The 19533-nt window shown below is 40.6% G+C and overlaps 1 protein-coding gene across 1 annotated transcript in view; it reads right to left on the bottom strand.

Annotated features, from left to right (window-relative positions):
- wscd2 (WSC domain containing 2) overlaps positions 1 to 19533 on the bottom strand; it is a 56118-nt gene that overhangs the window by 7040 nt on the left and 29545 nt on the right. Inside the window, exons 2-6 of the mRNA XM_015018594.1 lie at positions 12518 to 13482; positions 8451 to 8565; positions 6619 to 6803; positions 3500 to 3621; positions 3237 to 3411 (exon numbers count right to left, since the gene is read on the bottom strand). Of these exons, the coding sequence (XP_014874080.1) occupies positions 3237 to 3411; positions 3500 to 3621; positions 6619 to 6803; positions 8451 to 8565; positions 12518 to 12908 (988 nt within the window). The 5' untranslated portion in view covers positions 12909 to 13482. The remainder of the gene's footprint in view (positions 1 to 3236; positions 3412 to 3499; positions 3622 to 6618; positions 6804 to 8450; positions 8566 to 12517; positions 13483 to 19533) is intronic.

Genomic DNA, 19533 nt, shown 5'->3' with positions numbered 1-19533 from the left:
ACTTCAGCTTTTTTTGTCCTTCCGTCTTCACATTTAATATTCTGCTTTGCTTACTGAACAGCATTTCTGCTTATCTAAGCCACAGCTGTCTGCTGTCCTAAGAAAACACTGCCTCAACAACACAGTCAACCCACAGACAAACACTGGTAGGCAAAGAAATATAAGGAACTTGTTTACAAAATGCTTCTCCATCCTTCTATCACTTTTCACAAAAAAAACAGGAAGAATTGCATTTTACAGAAGCACACAAATCTGGTCCACTCAGGAAAATTGGAACAGTTATGCAGGACACAGATTAATTATTTCATAATTAATTTTAATGATATAAATACTGGGTTTCGTTTCTGATATGATTATTTTTTTAAATCACAGTTCATATTAAGAATACATTTCTTCCTGAATGGTGAATGGACTAAAATTCTTCTCTTTTAATTTGATAATTTGTCTTAGACCCTATTTTAACCCTCCTGTGGTCTTAGCATGACGCTCAGGAGGAGAGCAGAAAATGTCACAGACAGCAGGGAAGCGGGGGAGTTGTGCCATCAGACTGTCAGTTCCCGGAACAAACAGCAACAACAAAAAATACTTGTAAAAGCGCTCACGGGGTCAAGGCCAGACCGCGCACAGAGAAAAAACCTTGTGGAGTCTAAATGACCCTGTCTCTTAAGACCGCAAGAGGGTTAAGGAAGCCTAATCTGATGCCTCAATATTAGATTATTACAAGCTCTAACACAAACTAACATTTTCAGCAAAGATCTTTGTAAAGGCAGTTTATCAACAAATCCATTCTGGTCAAGTTGTTAGTCAGGCCATTGCACTGAGTCTGCATTAATAAAAGTTTTAATGACACTTGTTTGAACAACACTTTTCATGCATTTGCCTTTATTTATTTTATTACGTTTCATGGCTGGGTTTGATGCAGTTCACCCTCAAAATACTGGCTGATACAGAAACGGGTGGCATAATCTGGTACTGTGGTTAATTGGTTGATCTGTGGTCAAGTTTGTGTCATTTGGTATTTCTTAATCTGATCAAATAAAGATTGTGTGAGGTTCTTCAGGGCTGAATTGTTGGTTACAGATTACAGTGTTTTAACAGATTATTATGCTATACAAACATAAATTCAACTTTATTTTTCTGTGGCACTCATAGGCCACAGTGTGAGAGAGTACATATCTCATAGAAGATCTTTGTTTTAGTCCCAAAAACATAAGGTCAGAGATTAAATAAACTCAATGCACTTCAGCTCTACAAGAAAACTAGAGAGGTAGAGATGCTTTTAGGACTGATGCAGCTTTTCCATGAAGGTCATATCTTACTTTCCTTCGTTTTCTTTCTCGCCAGTTTATTTGTTTTTATTTTGCATTTTAATGTTTCTTTTGCTTTATGTGATTCATGATCTTGCTTGCCACAAAAAGATTTTTTAAATAAGTGGATTTACAGATTGAAGCGTTGAGGAATAAGATGTAGGCTTGGTAACACACCAACATATAATAACAAAGCAATGAGTCAGTGAATATTCACCCTCCAGCAAAGCAAAAAAGTCAGAGGTCAGAAGTCTGATGCCGTAAGCAGGGAAAATTCTGCAACACTGGATTTCATAAATAATCGTTTCTATTTTTTCCTGTCTGTTCCTGCATTATTATTTAACATTGATCAGTTTTGAGGTTGTTGCTGCAAAGGCCTTGATTCAAATTGACTTACCAAACAAAACTGAATTATAATACATACAATGTCCGCCAGTTAACTTTTAGCTTTTTCCCTTTATTTGTTTTCTAGCAACTACAAAACATTTCTATTTTCACCATCATATTTTCTTTTGTCTCTTTGTGAAGTATGCTCAAAGTCAAAATTGAATGTTTCAGAAGAAAAAGCCACATGAGAACACAATTTTTGCCACGTAGCGCCATTTATCAGTGTCATTGTGTGTGTGTGTGTGTGTTGATACACATGACAACAGGCAGATAGAAAAGATTCCAGAACGCCAGTTCAAGGGAGGCCTCTTAAGTAACCCTGAGCAGAAATAACACTGAACTGTGTTAGAAAAATGACTTTATTTTACACAAATATGTGGTGTTTTGCAAAAGTATTCAAAAGTAATAAATGTGATTTTCTTTGCAATGGACAAACAGAGCCTTATTGCAAAGTGGCAAAATGTTTGCAAATAAAAGAAGATTCAGTTACAACTGCACATCTTTCAGGTGTGTCTACAAGGTTTGCACATCTAAAGACAAAAATTCTTCATTGGATTTAAGTTTGAGCCTTGAATGCACATATATATGTTTGATCTAAAGCTTTTAATTGCACCTCTGGCTTTATGTTTAAGACTGTTTTCTTACAGGAGGGAAACCTCCACTTCAGTCTCAAGTCGTTTGCTGCCTCTAACAGGATTTTTCAAAGATTACACTATGCAGTATTTAGGATCATCTACATTCATGTCAACACTGACTGGTTTCTCTATGCCTTCAAAGGCAAAGCACGCCCACAGCATGACGCTGCCACTGTGTTTCGCAGTGGGAGAAGGAGTATTCATGAAAAAGTGCAGAGCTAGTTTTCCACCACAGATCATTTTGCATCTTCAATTTTGGTCTCTTTTGATCAAACACCTTCTTCCACATGCTTGCTGTGACTATAGCCTCGTTTTAAAAACATCTCTCTTCTTTCCCGTATTCCAGAAAGGCTAATCTTTTGTCTCACAGGAGCCACAGGTTTCTGCAGCTCCTCCAGAATGTTGCTGTGATTAAAAATCTCTTTGCTTAGCTTTTCCTTTTAAGTGGAGAGTCTTGTCTTGGTACATTGTGCTGTACTCTGTTGTCGGATGATAGACACCAGTGCACTGTGAGATTTTCTAGGAATTTTTTTAGGGGTGTCAAACTAAAGGAGGAGTGAATACAAATGCATGACAGACTTATTTGCAAAAAGAAATGAAAACTATGTCTAAATCTCCTTGTAGCATGATAAAAGGTACCATATCATAATCTTTTGCAAACTTGAATTATAATCTAAGTCAGAAAATGTTCTATTCAATTAAAATAAGACTCTGTGTAAAGCTGCAGGCACTGCGTTATTCTGACCTCATGCATTAAAAGCAGTCAAACTGTTAGCTTGACAAAAATACCAAGAGTTGAAAGTCCGCACAGGATGTGGCGAACACCTCTTCTTCGCCGACAATCCTCTGTTCTCGTCTTTGCACTACAAACTGCTAGTGGCTGCAGTCAAGAGACACCAAACTCTACCTTGAACCTGTGTCTGGTACACCACAAAGAAGTTGTCATTTCCACAGCTCTCAAACTCCTCTCCGGGGCACCGGTAGAGACACATGTCCTCGTCCTCCAGCTCATGAAGGGAGAAGAGAGGAGTCGGGAAGCCGCAGTAACATCGCTCTCCAGCCAGAGCTGCCAGCGATTTCTCCTGAGGTACAACAAACAGCATTATGACAGCGAGGACAGGCACACAAGCACACACACGCACACACACACACACACACACACCCACTCACCCTCTCTGTGCACATGTCCACACACTTGTCCACAGACATGTTTTGGATGACAGCGCTGAAGGGAAGAGCTGCTGTGACATTGTCTGGCCGGTGAAAACAGCCCTTGAAAATGGCACTGCCATCTAAAGGAGACAAAAAACAAACCGGGGTGTTACTCACCACCACAGGACAAAACACACAGCGGCGAGTCCAGCTTTCTGGTTACTGAGCACAGCCTCCCTAAAATCGCTCCCAGCCATTGACCCTTGATGATGAGATCCCACCGGGACTCTCCGCCAATCCACTGAGGCCCTGGCCTGGCAGGAGACAAAAACACTAACAGTGTGCACAACCCTGCTGTGTGATGGTGACCTTTAACCACAGACCCTCCCTGGGAGCTGATGGATGCACCGTATACCATCGAAACAGCAAAGAGTCTTTCACGTCCTTTTGAGATCATGTTTTGCTCTTTGGTAAGACGACGGCGTGCCACTTAAGAGTTTCAGGCTCGAAATAATTCCAGGAATTTTTTTTTTCTGTAATTTCTGTAATGAAAAGCTGAGTTCAAGATGAAAGCTTCGTCTTTATAACTAAAATGTTCTTTTTTAATGATTCATCTTCATTCTTCTTGTCGTAGTTGTGATTGCAGTTCTGATTATGTTTGCTGTTAAAGCAAGAGAGGCAAGTACCACCACATCACTGTGTCTGATAAACTCTTTTCAACTTTTCTTTATTTAATTTTATTTCCTCTTAATTGTTGCTTTCAATTTCAGCGCGTTACATATAAACAATGCATGCTGAAAATGTTCGACAAAATATGAAAGCCATAGCTTGCATGTGGCTAAAAACCCAAATAGCCACAAGAGGACATTTATTTTGTTTCCTCATTTGTGCCTGCGACAAGCCTCACATGATGCAGATGCAGGCGAGAGGTGAATGAAAAGCTTGCGCAGCACTTCGGTGGAAGGCAAACACGGGAGCCGAAAAGCAGAAATGAAAATGATCAAGAAGACAACAACATGAGATGGGTTAGATTTAAGATAAACTGTTTTGATTTGATAAATGTGAAACCAAATGGTTATTTGACAGATGAGGAAAAAGGAAAAGTAAAGAGAAAAGAGGATGTGCAACATCAACCTCAGCTTGAGGGAGAGGACATTTTTAGACTTCAAAGAAAAAATCTTAGCCAATTAAGTATCAAACAAATCCCCGTTTTAGGCGGCTCGATTCAAATGACGTTTTACGACCTAATTTAAACTTCGACAGCAGGTTAAGGTAAAGCATTTTTTTGTCTCCAAACAGTAATTTTCCTGCCACATTGCAGCATTTCAGCGGCAGGCAGCAAGCGTTTAGCATGCAGAGCACGGCCGGCTTCATAGCTAGAGCAGTTCTCCCGGGAAAGAGGGAAACAACAGTGGCCAGCTACCAACTGTGGCAATAATCCAAAACTAAAACAATTATTTCAACCTCCAAAGTAGATGTGGATGCCATACGCATCCGTATGGATCTTCTGCGTTTATGAAAGATAATTCAGGTTTGTTTATGCATTTCCAAAAAAAAGGAGAATAAAAATAACACAATATTTTAAGCCCAGAAAATCTAAAGACCCCAACTTAGAAAAAGAAAAATGGGCAGACATTTGAGATGTCAATACCAAAACAGTAATTTAATCACATATGTTGATGACGATGATATAGGGTCTCTAGTGGCACCACCTGGAAATTTTCAGCTGTAATCACAGAAAATCAGTTCTTGACAAAAAAAAAGCATAATCTTCGCTTAAATGTGTTGAAAGGAAGTGGTTCTCCTTCCCTTCCTCAGGACATAATCTGCACCTTTACTACACAAACCCAAAGAAGTAAACAGGTGGAGGGAATGCATTTTTCCTTAGTGACAAAAAAAACTGTCTCGCCGCTGGAAACTCTTTTTGCCCCAGGATTAAAAAACAACTACAATCTTTGATTTAGGGGAAGAAACAACAGTGCTGAGAGATGCCTAGACAATATAGTTTATGTCATAACTCTAATGGAAACCTCAAGCAGAGAGTTTCCAGCCAAACCGTGCCTCAGGTGTTGTGAATGAGAATAAAGCTTATCAAGTAAGAAAATGCTTTTCTCCACAGCGGTTTTCACTTACGATGCGCCCTCTCCTAACACAAAATGTCTGGTAACGTCCAACAATCATACTAAATGTTCTCTCCAAATCGTCTTTCTCAACGCCAGTGAGCACCGGGCGTCCCTGGCTGCTATGTGAGGGGGAAGGTCGGCCTGCAGGCTGCAGCTCTGGAGGAGGAGCTTCGTCGAAAAGGCAGCGCTTGGTCACACCGCTCGTTTTCTGCTGCCGTGGAAGATTAAACGATTTCTCTCAGACGTGCATGAAAAAAAAAAAATCAAAGCAACACTCTAGATATGTTTGTGATGCTGGCTCAAAGAAGTAAATTTGACACAATACTGCCCCTTCAGAGGAAATCTCCCTGCAGCAGATCATTGTGTTCATCATCAAAACCTATAACAGAATGTAAACAGTCCCTGAGGCAAAAGACAAACACAGTGAGGCAAGGGGGCGGGTGGAGGACTTAACTCGCTCCGTGTTTTTTATTTTCTTTGCGTTGCACAGCCATGAACACATCTGTACATTGGCTTTGGAAAATGTATCTCCTTATTTTTCTTATCCCCGGTACGCAGGTGGCAGAGTTTCAATATTTAAAGTAGAAACTTTATGGGTTACACATAAATGCGGAGAAGTGTCTCACATGAAGTTGAGTTTGAGAAAACAATGTTGCAGCAAAAGAAAATCCTACGCAGGAGATCAAGACCCGTCCTCACTCCATGAGCTCAAACTGAAGTTTGAGATTTTGTCACCGCTAACTTTATAATCTCCGTTCTTTTCGGCTTTTGACTGCGTTCTCTGCTGCTTTATGTTTATTTTGTTTCATCACATTTTTTTTAACCCTCACCCTTTTTATGACAATTTCAAGCATCCATCTATACCCACATATCCTGGCAGGGCCATGGCGGCTGGAGCCCATCTCCAGCTGTTACTGCCTGAGAGGCAATTTTAGATATAAAGAAGGAAAAATAACCATCGTGACCTACAACACAGGCCATCACTTGGCTTTCCTGTGTGAGGCAGAGACTCACAGCGGCGCGCCGACTCCTGGCTCAGCTCCAGCCTGTAGATGGACAGTCTGTTGGCTCCTCCACACGTGTTGCTCCTCTCTCCCTTACACTCCATGTTGCATTCGCTCTCTGAAGCGTTGGGCGCCTGGATCTTGTGCCCGCAGAAGCACTCTGCTCCAAACTCCAGACCCGCATACATGTACCCTCTGGAAGGAAGGAAATCATAGAGGTTCAAGTGTTTGCACCGAGCCTTCGTTGTGTTTCTTAATCCTTCCTGGGCCGATATATTTTATCCCTCTGAACCACAGAGTGAGCTGTAATCGATAAAAACAAACACACGGTGCACCGGGGAAGCTGAGGCAAAAAAATGGAAATGCATTATAGTAAGAGATCTCCTTCTGCTGGCGGAAAAATGAGCTGTGCTGCATCCTCTGCAGGCCTCTAGGACAAAGCCAATTATAGGTGTGTGGCTTACACAGAAACCGAATCACACAAGGTCACCTGTCTCCTTCCTTTATGAAGGATTTGACTCCCAAAAGACCTCTTAGATGCAATTAGACGTTTAACATAGCTCAGACACGGGATGAATCCCCTGAGCTGTCAGTCATACTCAAACCTCTGTGTGCTGCTGTGTGCCGCACCTCATTTGTTTGTCTGTTTTTATTAACCTGCTGGCCTGGGAGACAGACAGGCGGCAAGAGACGCAAACTGAGAGAGAGGGGAGCCGAAAACAAGCATCTTTCTTCGCTCCTGCTCTCGGCTCTGCAAGGCAGTGATGGGTGTAATTTAATGCATTTGATAGAGCCGTCCCCGGGATTCCACAGGGGAGGAGAAAAAGAGGTGAGAGGAAGATGGTGACGGGAAGAAACGAGTGGCGAGATAGAAAAGCAAGCACAGATTGTTTTTCTAAAACAAAAAGGAGAAGAGAAATCTTTGAGAACTGGGCCGATCGGGCTTTCCTGGCCGATGCAGATTTTTTGGTTTGGTTTTGAGGTCTCAGAAATGAAAAGACAAAAAAAGCGGCAGAAACCGGAAATTAATGAATTACAAGATTGTCCTCATTTATTCATCAAGTGTCTTTTATCAATCCATAAAATGGCATCAAACTGCATGCTGCTGATTATTAAATTAATTTAAATGCTTTTAAGAAATAAAAGTACATTTCTCTTTCTTTATAAAAGTAGCTAAATTAAGTTAACACATCAGATAGTCGATTCATTTAGGTAATTCCAATTCAAAAGGTAAAACTTTATTTTTTTGTACATATATTAAACAGTTTTACATTTCAACGCTTGCAGCCATAAAATCCTATAATTTAGTTTAGCTGAACATTTACTGCAAATCTGAAACCTTCTCATTCTTCAGCCACACTTTTGGATTTTAATAAACGTTTTCATGACATATGTTTGATTTTCAACGGACTTCGGTGGGAAATTTTCTGTGGGATGTTTAATAGAAAACCATCCGGCAAAACAGCCTCACTTTCAGATTTATGTAAAATTTCAGATAATTTCAGTAACTTTCTTAAAGGTTGCTTTATTTGTAAAAAAAACATTTATGTGGGTTTACATCACAGTGAAACTTTATATGGGAAAAATGCATTTAATGTCTTCAGTATATATTAGCATTGCACTATCAAGACTTTTTAGATCTATAATGTCAGATCCTCATTCGCCAATATCACTATCAATGATGTCATTATCTCAACATCAGACCTTTTGTTATCTTACCACCTCTGATGCAGTATAATTAATAAAGTACTCTACTTAATGTCTCTTATCTTGTTGTAATTTCAGCATTGGAAAAAGATAAAAACCAGTAAAAGATGAGGGTTGTGTTTGCCTGAGTCGTACCTTTCAGCACAGTTGTCCTGGCAACGAAATACAGTCATTTTTTTGTAGTCAAAAAAAGACACTCCTCTCAGGGCTCTTTTCTGAGTGTCATCAACGTAGCAGCCAATGTACTTTGCTGGAAAAGAATCAAATATAAATAAATGCCAGTAAGAAAATGACAGAAACGTACAGTCAGATTTAGCATTCATACATCATTCTGGAGCACATCCACTTTAGATACGGGGAAAAGACATGAAAATGTTTTACAAAAGCATCAGAAGTAAGAAATATCCAACCAACAGTGTGTTTTCTTTCCAAGGTTTCACAGCGCAAAGACACACAAACTGGGGCAGTCATTTCATTTATTTATGACACACGTCTCCTTCTAGTGGTCTGTAGCCGCAGCGGCAGTCATCTGGCTGCATTCCTCAGACGTGTGAATGGGGGCTGGGCTCTGCAGAGCGAAACGCTGACCCTTATGCAGCTTCTTGCCTTTAATAAAAAACAATCTTCTCCAATTTAACCGGTCAGCACAAGCTGCACCAAGGAAGCGGAGACCATCTGCGCCGTACCTCCCTGAGCCTGATAATGTCCAGATGAGGGGGAAAGCCCTGCATTAGTTTAATTGTTATGGCATTTAAGCAGCCTGTGGTGAGCTGCTGCAGGCTGTAATCCTCCTACGCTACTATTGTTGAGCCGAAAAATAATCTGTGACGAAGTGCTGATTAAATGCTTTGCATGTTTGGACTCAGAACAACACGAGCACAAAGGGATGATACTTCAGACGCACCTGATTGCGCCCAGCTGAGTCATGTTTGTGTGTTAAGCATAACGATTCTCTAGGATTCGCCTCCAACTTTCACATGGGACATATGCAGCATTCTGCTCTTTTTGCAGCACGCAGCACAAAAATCTGCTGAAGCCTGCATGGTGAATCACATTATTTCCTAAAGTCTGTAGCTCACAGCCTGAGAGAGGGACGGGGTTTCGGAGTACAGGGAGGAACGCAACGTCTGGTGTAACGTACGAGTGTTTTCAGGCTGCAAAGTGTGATTAGAGCTGCTGGATGCAAGAGGGACAACAAATGCTTTGAAGCTATTAATTACTCTATCATCACATTCAGCTGCTGTCCCAAACGGTTAGCATTAGAGAAACAAGGAGGCGAGGGAGGGGCGAGCGAGACTGAGAGCTTCATTTCATCAGATAACCCTAAGCTTCCGCGTGCACCATAAACTTGTTGGTTTTCTCGTCCTTGAGCTGGGAGAGATATCGCTCGGATCTGTTGCAGCTAGAAAAATATTCTTCTTTGATATTCTGCTCTGCGTGACACAGTGGGGCAGGTTACTGTGACTCAGAGGGTTTCTAGATGAATACAGTATTTGCTTTCTTTTCTGGCTTGACCTCCCTCGCACTCCCAGATGTTCGAGGCTTTCCCAGGAGTTCAAAATCGGCAGCCTGACTTCACAGGTTCTCTCTTCCAACGCTAAAGCAGAAGGAAAACACTTCCAGTGCTGCGAAAAGGTCGTCTTCCGAAGAGATTTCTTCCGTTTTGGCTTCGTTTTCGTTACGTTGTTTGAGGCAATTAAACTTATTTCAATGTCAGACGAGGAAGACCCGAGTAAATACAAAATTAGTTTTTCCAAGTCAGTTTCATTCAGTAAGGGGCAAAAAGCCATCCAAATCAAATTATAAGCTCGTTGGACACCGGGATTTGTATTTATGTGAAAGAATTTTGACCTAAGTCATGCCACAAAATCTTAGTAAGATTTAAGCCTGGACTTTGACTAGGCCATTTTCTTCTTTTCTTGTTCTGAGTCAATCAGAGTTGGCTCAGAAACCATGTTTTGTTTCATGGCTGCAATTACTTCAAGAGTTTTTTTTTTTTTCTTTTTAGAACAAGAGCAAAAATACAATGTATTGAGGCTAAGTTATTAGCCTCACTTACAGTCAAGAAATATCAATCATGACCAAAAGATACAAGCCAAATGCCTTTCTTCACTAAAGAAACACGACTCAAGAGACACGACAACAAGTTTAGGCAGCTAAAAGTAGAGATGCTGCTTTTTGCATCAAAGTCAGTTGAGGCAGTTCGGGTACTTAATCAGGGTGCATTCTGGGTGTTTTTTCCTGAGCATATCTGCAAAGAGACCCTCGGGCAGACCCAAAACCTTTTGGAAGGATTATATATTTCTTCTGGCCTGGGAATCCTTTGGGATCCTCCAGAGCAGAGCAATGCCTGTGTTTCGTTCAACTACCCCTCAGCTTAGGCAGGTGGTAGACTATGATTGTTTTTTTTCTGCAAGGCTGTGAAAGTTTTCTGCGGGATGTAATGGAACAAATAACTTTCAAAATGTTTCACTCTGGTTAATGGATTTATTTATTTATTTTTTTAATGGCTGCAGGTTCTTTGATAGAGTAGAATTTCTGAATCCTACAGAAAATGGAAGAATTACAAGATTATTCCAGCTGTGCATCGTAGCATATACAAAAGAGTGTGTAGCTTGGTTGGTTGGCTTATAGACTGAATTTGGTGGGAGTGATAGCTGATCATTTGTTGATACTCTGAATTCAAGTACTGCAGAACTGAGAGGTGCATTGCTTTTTATCTCTGTTAGGAATTCAGAGATGCATTAATAGATCAAATATATGTTTTACTTCTACTTGATCTACAGAAGTAGAACTGGATGTTTTGCTCAAATAAATGACAAATATCAGAGAAGTCATCTGCCTGTCTGTCCAGCTGTAAATAAACCAAATGGTTAATTATTTCTTTTTTTAGTTTTTACTGAGAGAATAAACAAAGTCCCCACTTTATTAAGCCCAAAATGTATTTCAAGTCAGCCTGCATCCTTCATTTAAAAATCCGTCTTAAAACTCTATCTTTTCTTTCCAAAAGTGTTGAAATTTTGGTTTGATTCATGATAATGGCAGCTTAAACTAAAGCCATTTCAAATCATTAAGTAATAAAAATTTGCTCTTCTTAAAATCTAAATTTTCCCTTCCTGTGCACTCTCAACATTCACTGATAATGAATTTGCCATGACCTGTGTTGCTGAGGAATTTTTAATTATTTGTGGAGATTTTAATCGTATACCCACTGCTTTGCAAAGCCACAGAACTCTGGCAGATTCTCTGATATCTCATTAAAAGGACTTTAAATAATAGAAATGTCTGGAAACTGCAGCTGCCAAACAATAATTATGCACATAGTTCCTTTGAAATATAAGTGGTAATAAAGCATATGCTTTTCAAATTATTTAGAGAAGGAACAAAAACAGCATAGACTTCAAAAACCCAGACTGGACTTAGTGCACAGCTGTTGTCAATGTGAACCCTTACCCAGATTTTTGTTTTTGAGTAAGAATGCTAAGACGACAAAACTGATGATACCATCTGAAGAGCTATTTTTACTTCAAACATTTTGCCATACAAGCTTAAAGGTGTCAGATCTGAAGAGGCAACCTGTCCTCACAGCAGAAACCTCTGTTGTCACACATCACGTCCCATGTGAACCCGGGGTTTACATGTAAACGGGCTGCACAGCAGCCTGCAATAATCCCAGATCAAATTGCAATTCTTACATACATGTCCCCGTTTAGATGCTGCCGTAGTCTCGTTTGGCCGAATATGTGCCAAAGCAAAGCTCCAGCTATGGACAGAAACTGGGATCCTTGCAGGATTTACACAGGGAAAAAAAAAGAAATAAGACAGAGGACTTAACTGTTATCTCACCTCACTCTTCGCAGGTCTTTCAGAAGACCAAATACGGCTTTCAGTTCCAAGCTGCACGGATGCTGCAAAGATTTTTGAGCATCGGTTTTGCAATAGGATGAAGTGGGACACGATCTGCATGTGCGCTTGCCAATTCACCCATTATTATGAGTAGGTTTTGCTCCACATCCCTATAACTCTCCCACCGGGTATTGTTCTTGTTTCCCTTGCACACTAAAGTCTAACTTTGGAACACTGCAGATGTTTTGCACCTGTTTTAAACTCCGTACTCTCCGTATAAGGGAATTCGTTGCACTCTGGGATTATATAACTGAAAGAGTAATGAGACATTGTAACAGGCGGAGTTTTGTCCTCACCTCTTCCATCGTCTACGTCTTTGGCATTGCGTCCTTTAAGAGCTCGATTCCAGCTGCTGGTGTAGTCTCCCCCTCTTCCCGCCGTCTTGTAGCCCCCCTGTCCGCTCTTCCTCATCCAACGAGGTCCAAACCTCCGACCGGTTCTGCGCGTCTCCTTGAACACCCTGCTCATGATGCCAAGCCCCCGAGTGTCCGATGACGAAGCCCGGCCGCCCGCCTCCGAAGCCACGACAGAGTCGCGGCCCCCTCGGGCACGGGGACCGCTGTCCCCGACGAAGCCGGAGTGCAGGAAGACGAGGCTCCCTGCAGTCAGGTACAGCAGGATGAGGGAGAAGAAGCGGACAGGTTTCCTGCAGAAGTATCGCTGTATCCTCAGGAGGGGCTTGGCCATGCTGGCTCCCTCTGCCTCTCAGATACACTCTCACAGTGAAGAAAACTCATAAAGCAGAGGAATCAATACCAGCCCTCACTCCGCTCCCACCGTACAGACCCACTGGGCATTAAGGGGAGGAAAAAAAGTCTGTAAAAGTGTCTTAATCTCATAGGAAGGTCATCCAAGCAATCACATGACTCCTCGCTCATGTACGAGCCTCCAGCCTCATGAGGGAGATGCTCTGCATGGGTGCACCGCGCCTCTCTCCAGAATGCGTCCACGTGAGAGTCCGAGTCCGTTCCCACCGGCAGCCCGGCCCTCACAGCCGGCTTACAGGGCCATGGCAATGAAAGGTGAGTGGCTCGCACTGAAAAATGATCTCTCAACGCTGCTTTCACTCCAGCTATCAGCCTCACAGAGATGCCACACCAGCACTGCAGCGGCACTTTCTCCCACGCTGCGTGGAGGGAAGAGGGCTTTATTTACCAGCCGAGCCGAGATCCTTCGGCTTTGTGAGGCCGGCTATTTACCAAGACTCTTCGGACAGAAGAGGGTATGACTCACAGTCTGCAGTAAAGATGGACATACACACCTGGAGAAATGAGAATAGAGAGACATAAGATGAGAGTTTTGAAGGAAAACACAAACAAACATTAAAACTCAGCAGTTTTACTTTAATAAAATGTTTCTTGAAAACAAAGATGGACTTATCAGGATTTTTATGACCAGCTTTAAAATCTGACCTGATTGAGTGGGATTATGTTTTATTATTCTATAACATGAAAAAAAAAAGAAGAATGTGCAACAGGTTGTTGGATAAAGGTTTTGAATCCATCAAAAAGTTAGTAAGTGAAAGAGTATTTTCTAATTGTGCATTAAAGCATGCGTCACTCATTAAAGTGCATCAAAGTATTTAGAAAAGAGTTGAAATTCTTAGTTCTGATACAGAAACATGCTGTGTATGGAAACATGGCGCATGATTACTCATAAAAAAATAATTTATTATGCCACAGCTATAAATAAATAAATGAATGAAAATAGTGCTTCCTTGTAGTTACCGGAGAATGTTTTCTTACTTTTCATTTACACCCAGTAGCATGAAGAAAGTAATTAGAAAGCATGTGTGAATAGCATGCAATTAACATTCTAGACATTTCCCTGTTTGAGGTTCAGAGTAATGCTCCATCCTTTAGTAAACAAGGCGAAGCTCCAAGAAACAACAAACAGAATCCTGTGCAGCATTTTTACTAACATGAAATCTGAGGACTGGGGGGAAAAAAAATAAATAAAAATTGTTAAAAACATAAATCAGTAAGATTGGAAATGAAGGCACGAGAGCCAACAAAGAATATGAAGGTTAAGAATCTGGGTGGCTATGAAAGCTTACAAATTACTATAATATGGATGGTTGTTTGCTTTTCATATCTCTGTTCAGATTTACTGATAACAGCCGCGTCTCTTGTCCTTTTCCCTCTTTTGTTGTTGACTTTGAAAATCCTCCCTCAAAGGAGTCTCTGTTCTGGGACGGGCTGCGAAGGCTACAAGTGGAACGCAACACTTCACAAGGTCACAGAGTTTTCCAGAACACTGGAGAGGACGCGTCGCAGCCTCAAGGCTTTCTGTCCGCCCTGGGACAAACCTGCACAGTTTTTGTTACCTGAAACCTCAGTGGCACTGCAAACTTCTCCCCCTCCTCTTGGTTTATTGTTACTCTGACTGTCCAGACTTCAAGGACTTCAGTGTCCTGCAGCATCAGCACAAGACAACCCTCATTCTGTCTGAAGTGTCAAAAATTTCTCTTTCTATGACTGTCTGTTCACTTCAGGATCACATCTTTTTCAAAAATCCTGACGGAAACACTAAAGGTTTTGACATAAGAGTTGGGGAGAAAAAAACTTCAAAAAGGGACCATAGGGATCAATACAAGCTGCATAAACAGAAAAAAAAAGTTAACTGTATTTGGACGAAATTGGATGTTTTGTCTAATTATTTAATTTCTATAAAACTTTAAAAATTCCTTCACAAATAAACCTTTAATATGAGCACATATTTTTAGTTGGGGAAAATACCATGTTGGCACTGCTAACAGTTCCAGCTATAGAAATGTAACGAGCATATTTTAAAGGATGACAATGTATTTCGAAAGTTCGAAAGTGATCAGAGTGTCCGACTTGCATTTCTGTTTTCCTGCAATATAAATATGACACGATCTGGAGGCCAGTTTCTTTTCGTCACTCTTTAAAAAGGGAAAGACGAGAAAACATTCAAGTCAGACAGATGTGTGGTCAGAAAGTGACGACAAGAAAATAAACGTTTTCTACACTGGGGAAGAATAAAATGGTTCAGTGAGCTGGAGTTAAGAAAGCAAGGCTGGACAAGGGCGCGGGTAGAAATGGCCATATTAAAATTCATTCATGAAGAAATATTTTATTGTGAAAACATTAAAATATGAATTTATTTTAAGGCTATTTCCAGATCTTTACCTTGGATGCAATCAAACATGCTGGCGGGTGCTATAAATGAGAAAATTCACGTCAGTATCTGACATAGGAAGCATAAATGGTGAAGCTAAAGATGATCAAGATGATGTAATGGAACGTTCAAAGTTGTGACGCATGTTTTAATCTATACAACATAAAAATGGAAGGATTTCCCAAATATCTTCTTTCCATGATGGCTGGAAGTGGTGTTGAGTTTCTGATACCCATCAGAAAGCTTGGTCACACATTAATTTGCACACTTCGAATATTTCATCACTTCCAAAGTCCAGCAGCCACAAAACAAGTAGAAATGTTGCTCCCATCTTATACTGTAGCCATTCTGATCATCCAGTTTTATTTAAGTATTTAGTTGCTGTTCGTAAAAAAGAAAACATACTTCGTATCGTACAGTCGCAGACAATCATGTTTTTGATTCAGAATGGATTCTGTTTGCAAAGGACATGTTTAGCTATAAATGTTGAAACAAATAAATTAAGGCTCTTTTTAGGACATGTGTTACACTCAGCTCTCTCTGGGGAAAAGATCTATATTAAGAATATGTGCAGCGTCCGAATCCTCCAGGAAGAGTCTGGTTTTGGGGGGAATACGTGTAAGTGACTGGTATGTCTGCCGCAGGTAAAGAGCTGTGACGTGATGCTCTGAAAACACAACAGATGGCTTTATGAGCGTGAACAGATGGAGAAAATGTGCAGGTGATACCCAACAACTGTGCCACTCATGAATCCATCAGGGCCCCCTGCAGGTTAATTACTGGTGTAAATAATTCACATCTCTACTTAGTTAGGAAAGTGAAACTGAGCTCAGTTCGGTTAATGACAGACATGAAACCATGCACAGACTGCAAGTCATTAAAAATATAGTGGATGTGTAGAGAGAAACCCAGAGGAGCATTACATGAATTCATCTTTTTTTTCCCCCCAAATTTGTTAAAGGGCAAATTTATTTTAGAGCCCTCAAAATCTCAAAAATCTTGAAGGAATGGGACATGAATAAATCAAAAGTGTGCTTTAAAATTATTTAAAATACACTTTTGGGGCACACCTCTTTAAAACAGGAAGGTACTGCCATCTATGGAGGATGATGCAAAATAAGCTGATAATGCATTATTTTCTTTACAAAAAACAAATCACACTTTCTAATGGGGATATACAGTTCTGGGGGGAAAAAAGAGACCACTTAAAATGATCAGTTTCTCTGATTTTGGTTTTTGTAGGTATATGTTTGAGTAAAATGAACACTGTTCTTTTATTCTATGAACTACTGACAACATGTCTCAGAAATTACACGCAAATATTTAGTATTGCAGAAAATGAGAAATGGTTAAAATAACAAAAAAGATGCAGCGCTTTCAGACCTCACATAATTCAAAGAAAACAAGAACATGTTCATTTAGAAACAACAATACTAATGTTTTAACTCAGGAAGAGTTCCGAAATCAGTATTTGGAGGAATAACCAGGAGGATTTCAATGGGGTTCACTGCAGTGGGATCTTAATTTTTTTCCAGAGTTGTATAAATATCAAAAGTATCTGTAGTAGAAGCAGCACAGTAAGTACTTTGCCAATTGACCTTTGATGCAATAAAAGAGTGATGTCTCCTCAACCAGGAGAAAAATCATTTCAAACATTTTTCTCCTCCAGCTTTATAAAACTACTGAAATCTTGGTTGCAGGTGAAGAAATCAGCCAAAGCTAATGGAGAAAAACAACACAGTTATGCCACAGCAGGGAGTTAGCAGGCAGACCGTTGAAGAGACTACAAGTGTTTGTATTTTTTTATTTTCAATATTTTATTTTTCCTTTGCCAGTAAAAAAAAATTCACCTGCAGTCAATAACTGACTCCATAATTTCTCCTTTCAGATGCTCCTCCAGCATGTCTACTCATGATAATTAATTATAGCAGTGATGATTTTTTTTCCTGTGGCTCTACCAAATGATGGACAGAATGTGCATCTTAACTTCCTTTCCACATGCACAGCATTAAGAGACACTAAGTGAATCGCTAACAAGTAAAGAATAAATAATTATTTGAGAGAAAAATGACTTTCAACTGCTTCCATTCACTCTCTCTGTTTTACTCAAACAGGATTTTACTCCAGTATTTCAGTGACACGTTTGAATGAAAAAAGGAGGTAAAATTTCTGATTTTTTTTCTTCTACAACCACTTTATTCTGAAAGCTAAAGTTCAAAGGTCAAACAGAAAATTAAACGAGACAGAATTAAGACAGAAGTCGTCACAAAGTTTTGTTTCTGCAGGAGTCGAGACGAACTCATTTCATTTGACTCTCCATGAACTCACAGTCATGCTAAATGAACCAGCAAAAAGTCAACAAGAGCAGGTTTACAACAGGAACTGTGAAATTAAATTTTTGAGGGACAGACACGTCGAGCTCTACTTGTCCTGCAGGCAAATGTCTCTGCAGGTCAGATCTATAAATATTCTTTACATCTGCCCCAAGCATCGATTGAAGAGGAGTAATCAGAACAGACATGCAGCTGCCTTGCAATGTTTTCAGAAACAAGTGGAAGCCAGAACAGAGAAACATGTTAAAAGCCATATTTTAAAAAAGTGTCTGCAAGGGGTTTTGTCTGATATCAATTCCATAAATGGCTATTATCACAAACCAACAAGCTCTGAACTGACAAGTTTAGCATTTCAGGAGTTGAATGCACTACTAAACCATATCAAAGATTAATTCCTGCTCCTTTTTTTCTGTAGACATAATCAATTTCTATGCCCTTCTCTCTCGCTTTGCACAAAATATTCCTTTCGCTAAACGATGGGAGAGGCATTCTAACAGCCAAGCCCCCCTCAGCAGCATCACACCAGACGAAGCAAATTAACTGCGATATCCTCTGAAAGCTGAAAATTACTTTTCTTGCCGCATTTTCACAGCTGTTAGAAAAACAACGGAAATCAAGGGTGTGACAAAAACATCGGCAAGGTTGCTTTCTGTCAGCTGTTGGGGAGATACTTTGACCGTCACCAACAATAAGCTTTGAGACGCCGCTGTAAAGGAAACACCATCACCAGAGGCAGGAAGACAAGGTCATTCAGAGCTCCTGTTCCAGGATTACTGGGGGAAGGAAACAGTTTAAGTTTTGTCTCGCATCTTCTTCTGTGTCTCCCTGTTTGCACAAAGAAAAGCTGCACCCTAGAACAGATCTGCATGGTGTGACGCCTCCTGCACGTCAGCAGCAGTAGGGTCAGCAGCATTAGCAGCCGCAGGCCCGACCCTCCCCTCGCCCTGAGGCCAGACTTTCTGCTCTCCTCACATGCTTGGCCAGTGAGCGCATACAAGCCATGTTTGTGAAAATCAAATCAAACTCCAGCCTTCATTTACAGCAATATCTTTTCCCAAATCAGCTGCCTAATGATGATGGAGCCGTATCACAAAGCAAAGAGAAAGCACAGGAAAGCAGCCAACAGGATGCTGAGAGATTCTTCCAGAGAAGCTTTGTTTTCCATATGCTGGGATAAGAATACAATGTAAAAAGAAGATGCTGATGCTTTCTCTTTACATTACACGGAAGGCTGAAGATGATATGTTGAAGTGAGACAGCTTGAACAAGCCGCCGGGTAGATTCCAAAGTTTTGAGGCTGTGCAGAACAGATTTAAGTGGGTGGATCAGTGCAGAGGGCAACTCTCAGAAGTGCATGACCCTGAAAGGCTGGAGTGGTTGCTTCCAGTAAAACACGGTCACTCTGCCAAACATTCCTCTGTCTTTGGTGTTTGGCAGAAGCTTCCAAGGTGTGTGCTGCAGTTTTGCCTCCTATTTAACTACTTAACCTTAAGTATTTGTGCAAAACCGGCAAGATAATCACTGCTTCAGCTGCAGACAGAATCCGTGTCTCTCCTGACACCTCTTCCACTTTCTTTGTTACAAAGTTACTAAGTATAGTGTACCACTAAGTGCATTGGTCTTATCACATGGCGTTGATTAGTTTGTTTTCTGCTGCTGAAACAGATGAAAGACTGACTTTTTGTTTGTCATCTTGGTCAAGTATGTGGCCTTTTTACTTTTAACATGTTACAAGAACAATTTAGGGCAAAGCTGTGAAGTGAAGCTGGATACATAACTTTCCACATTTAAAAATGAAATCTGAAAAGTGTGGTGCACTGCTCCCTTTACTCTGTTTC

This window comes from Poecilia latipinna, unplaced genomic scaffold, assembly GCF_001443285.1.
Source record: "Poecilia latipinna isolate Pla-1442-1.1 unplaced genomic scaffold, P_latipinna-1.0 Scaffold79, whole genome shotgun sequence".
NCBI classification, from domain to species: Eukaryota; Metazoa; Chordata; class Actinopteri; order Cyprinodontiformes; family Poeciliidae; genus Poecilia; species Poecilia latipinna.
Note: the sequence above shows the minus strand (reverse complement) of the source record. Positions and strands in the feature narration are given on the sequence as shown.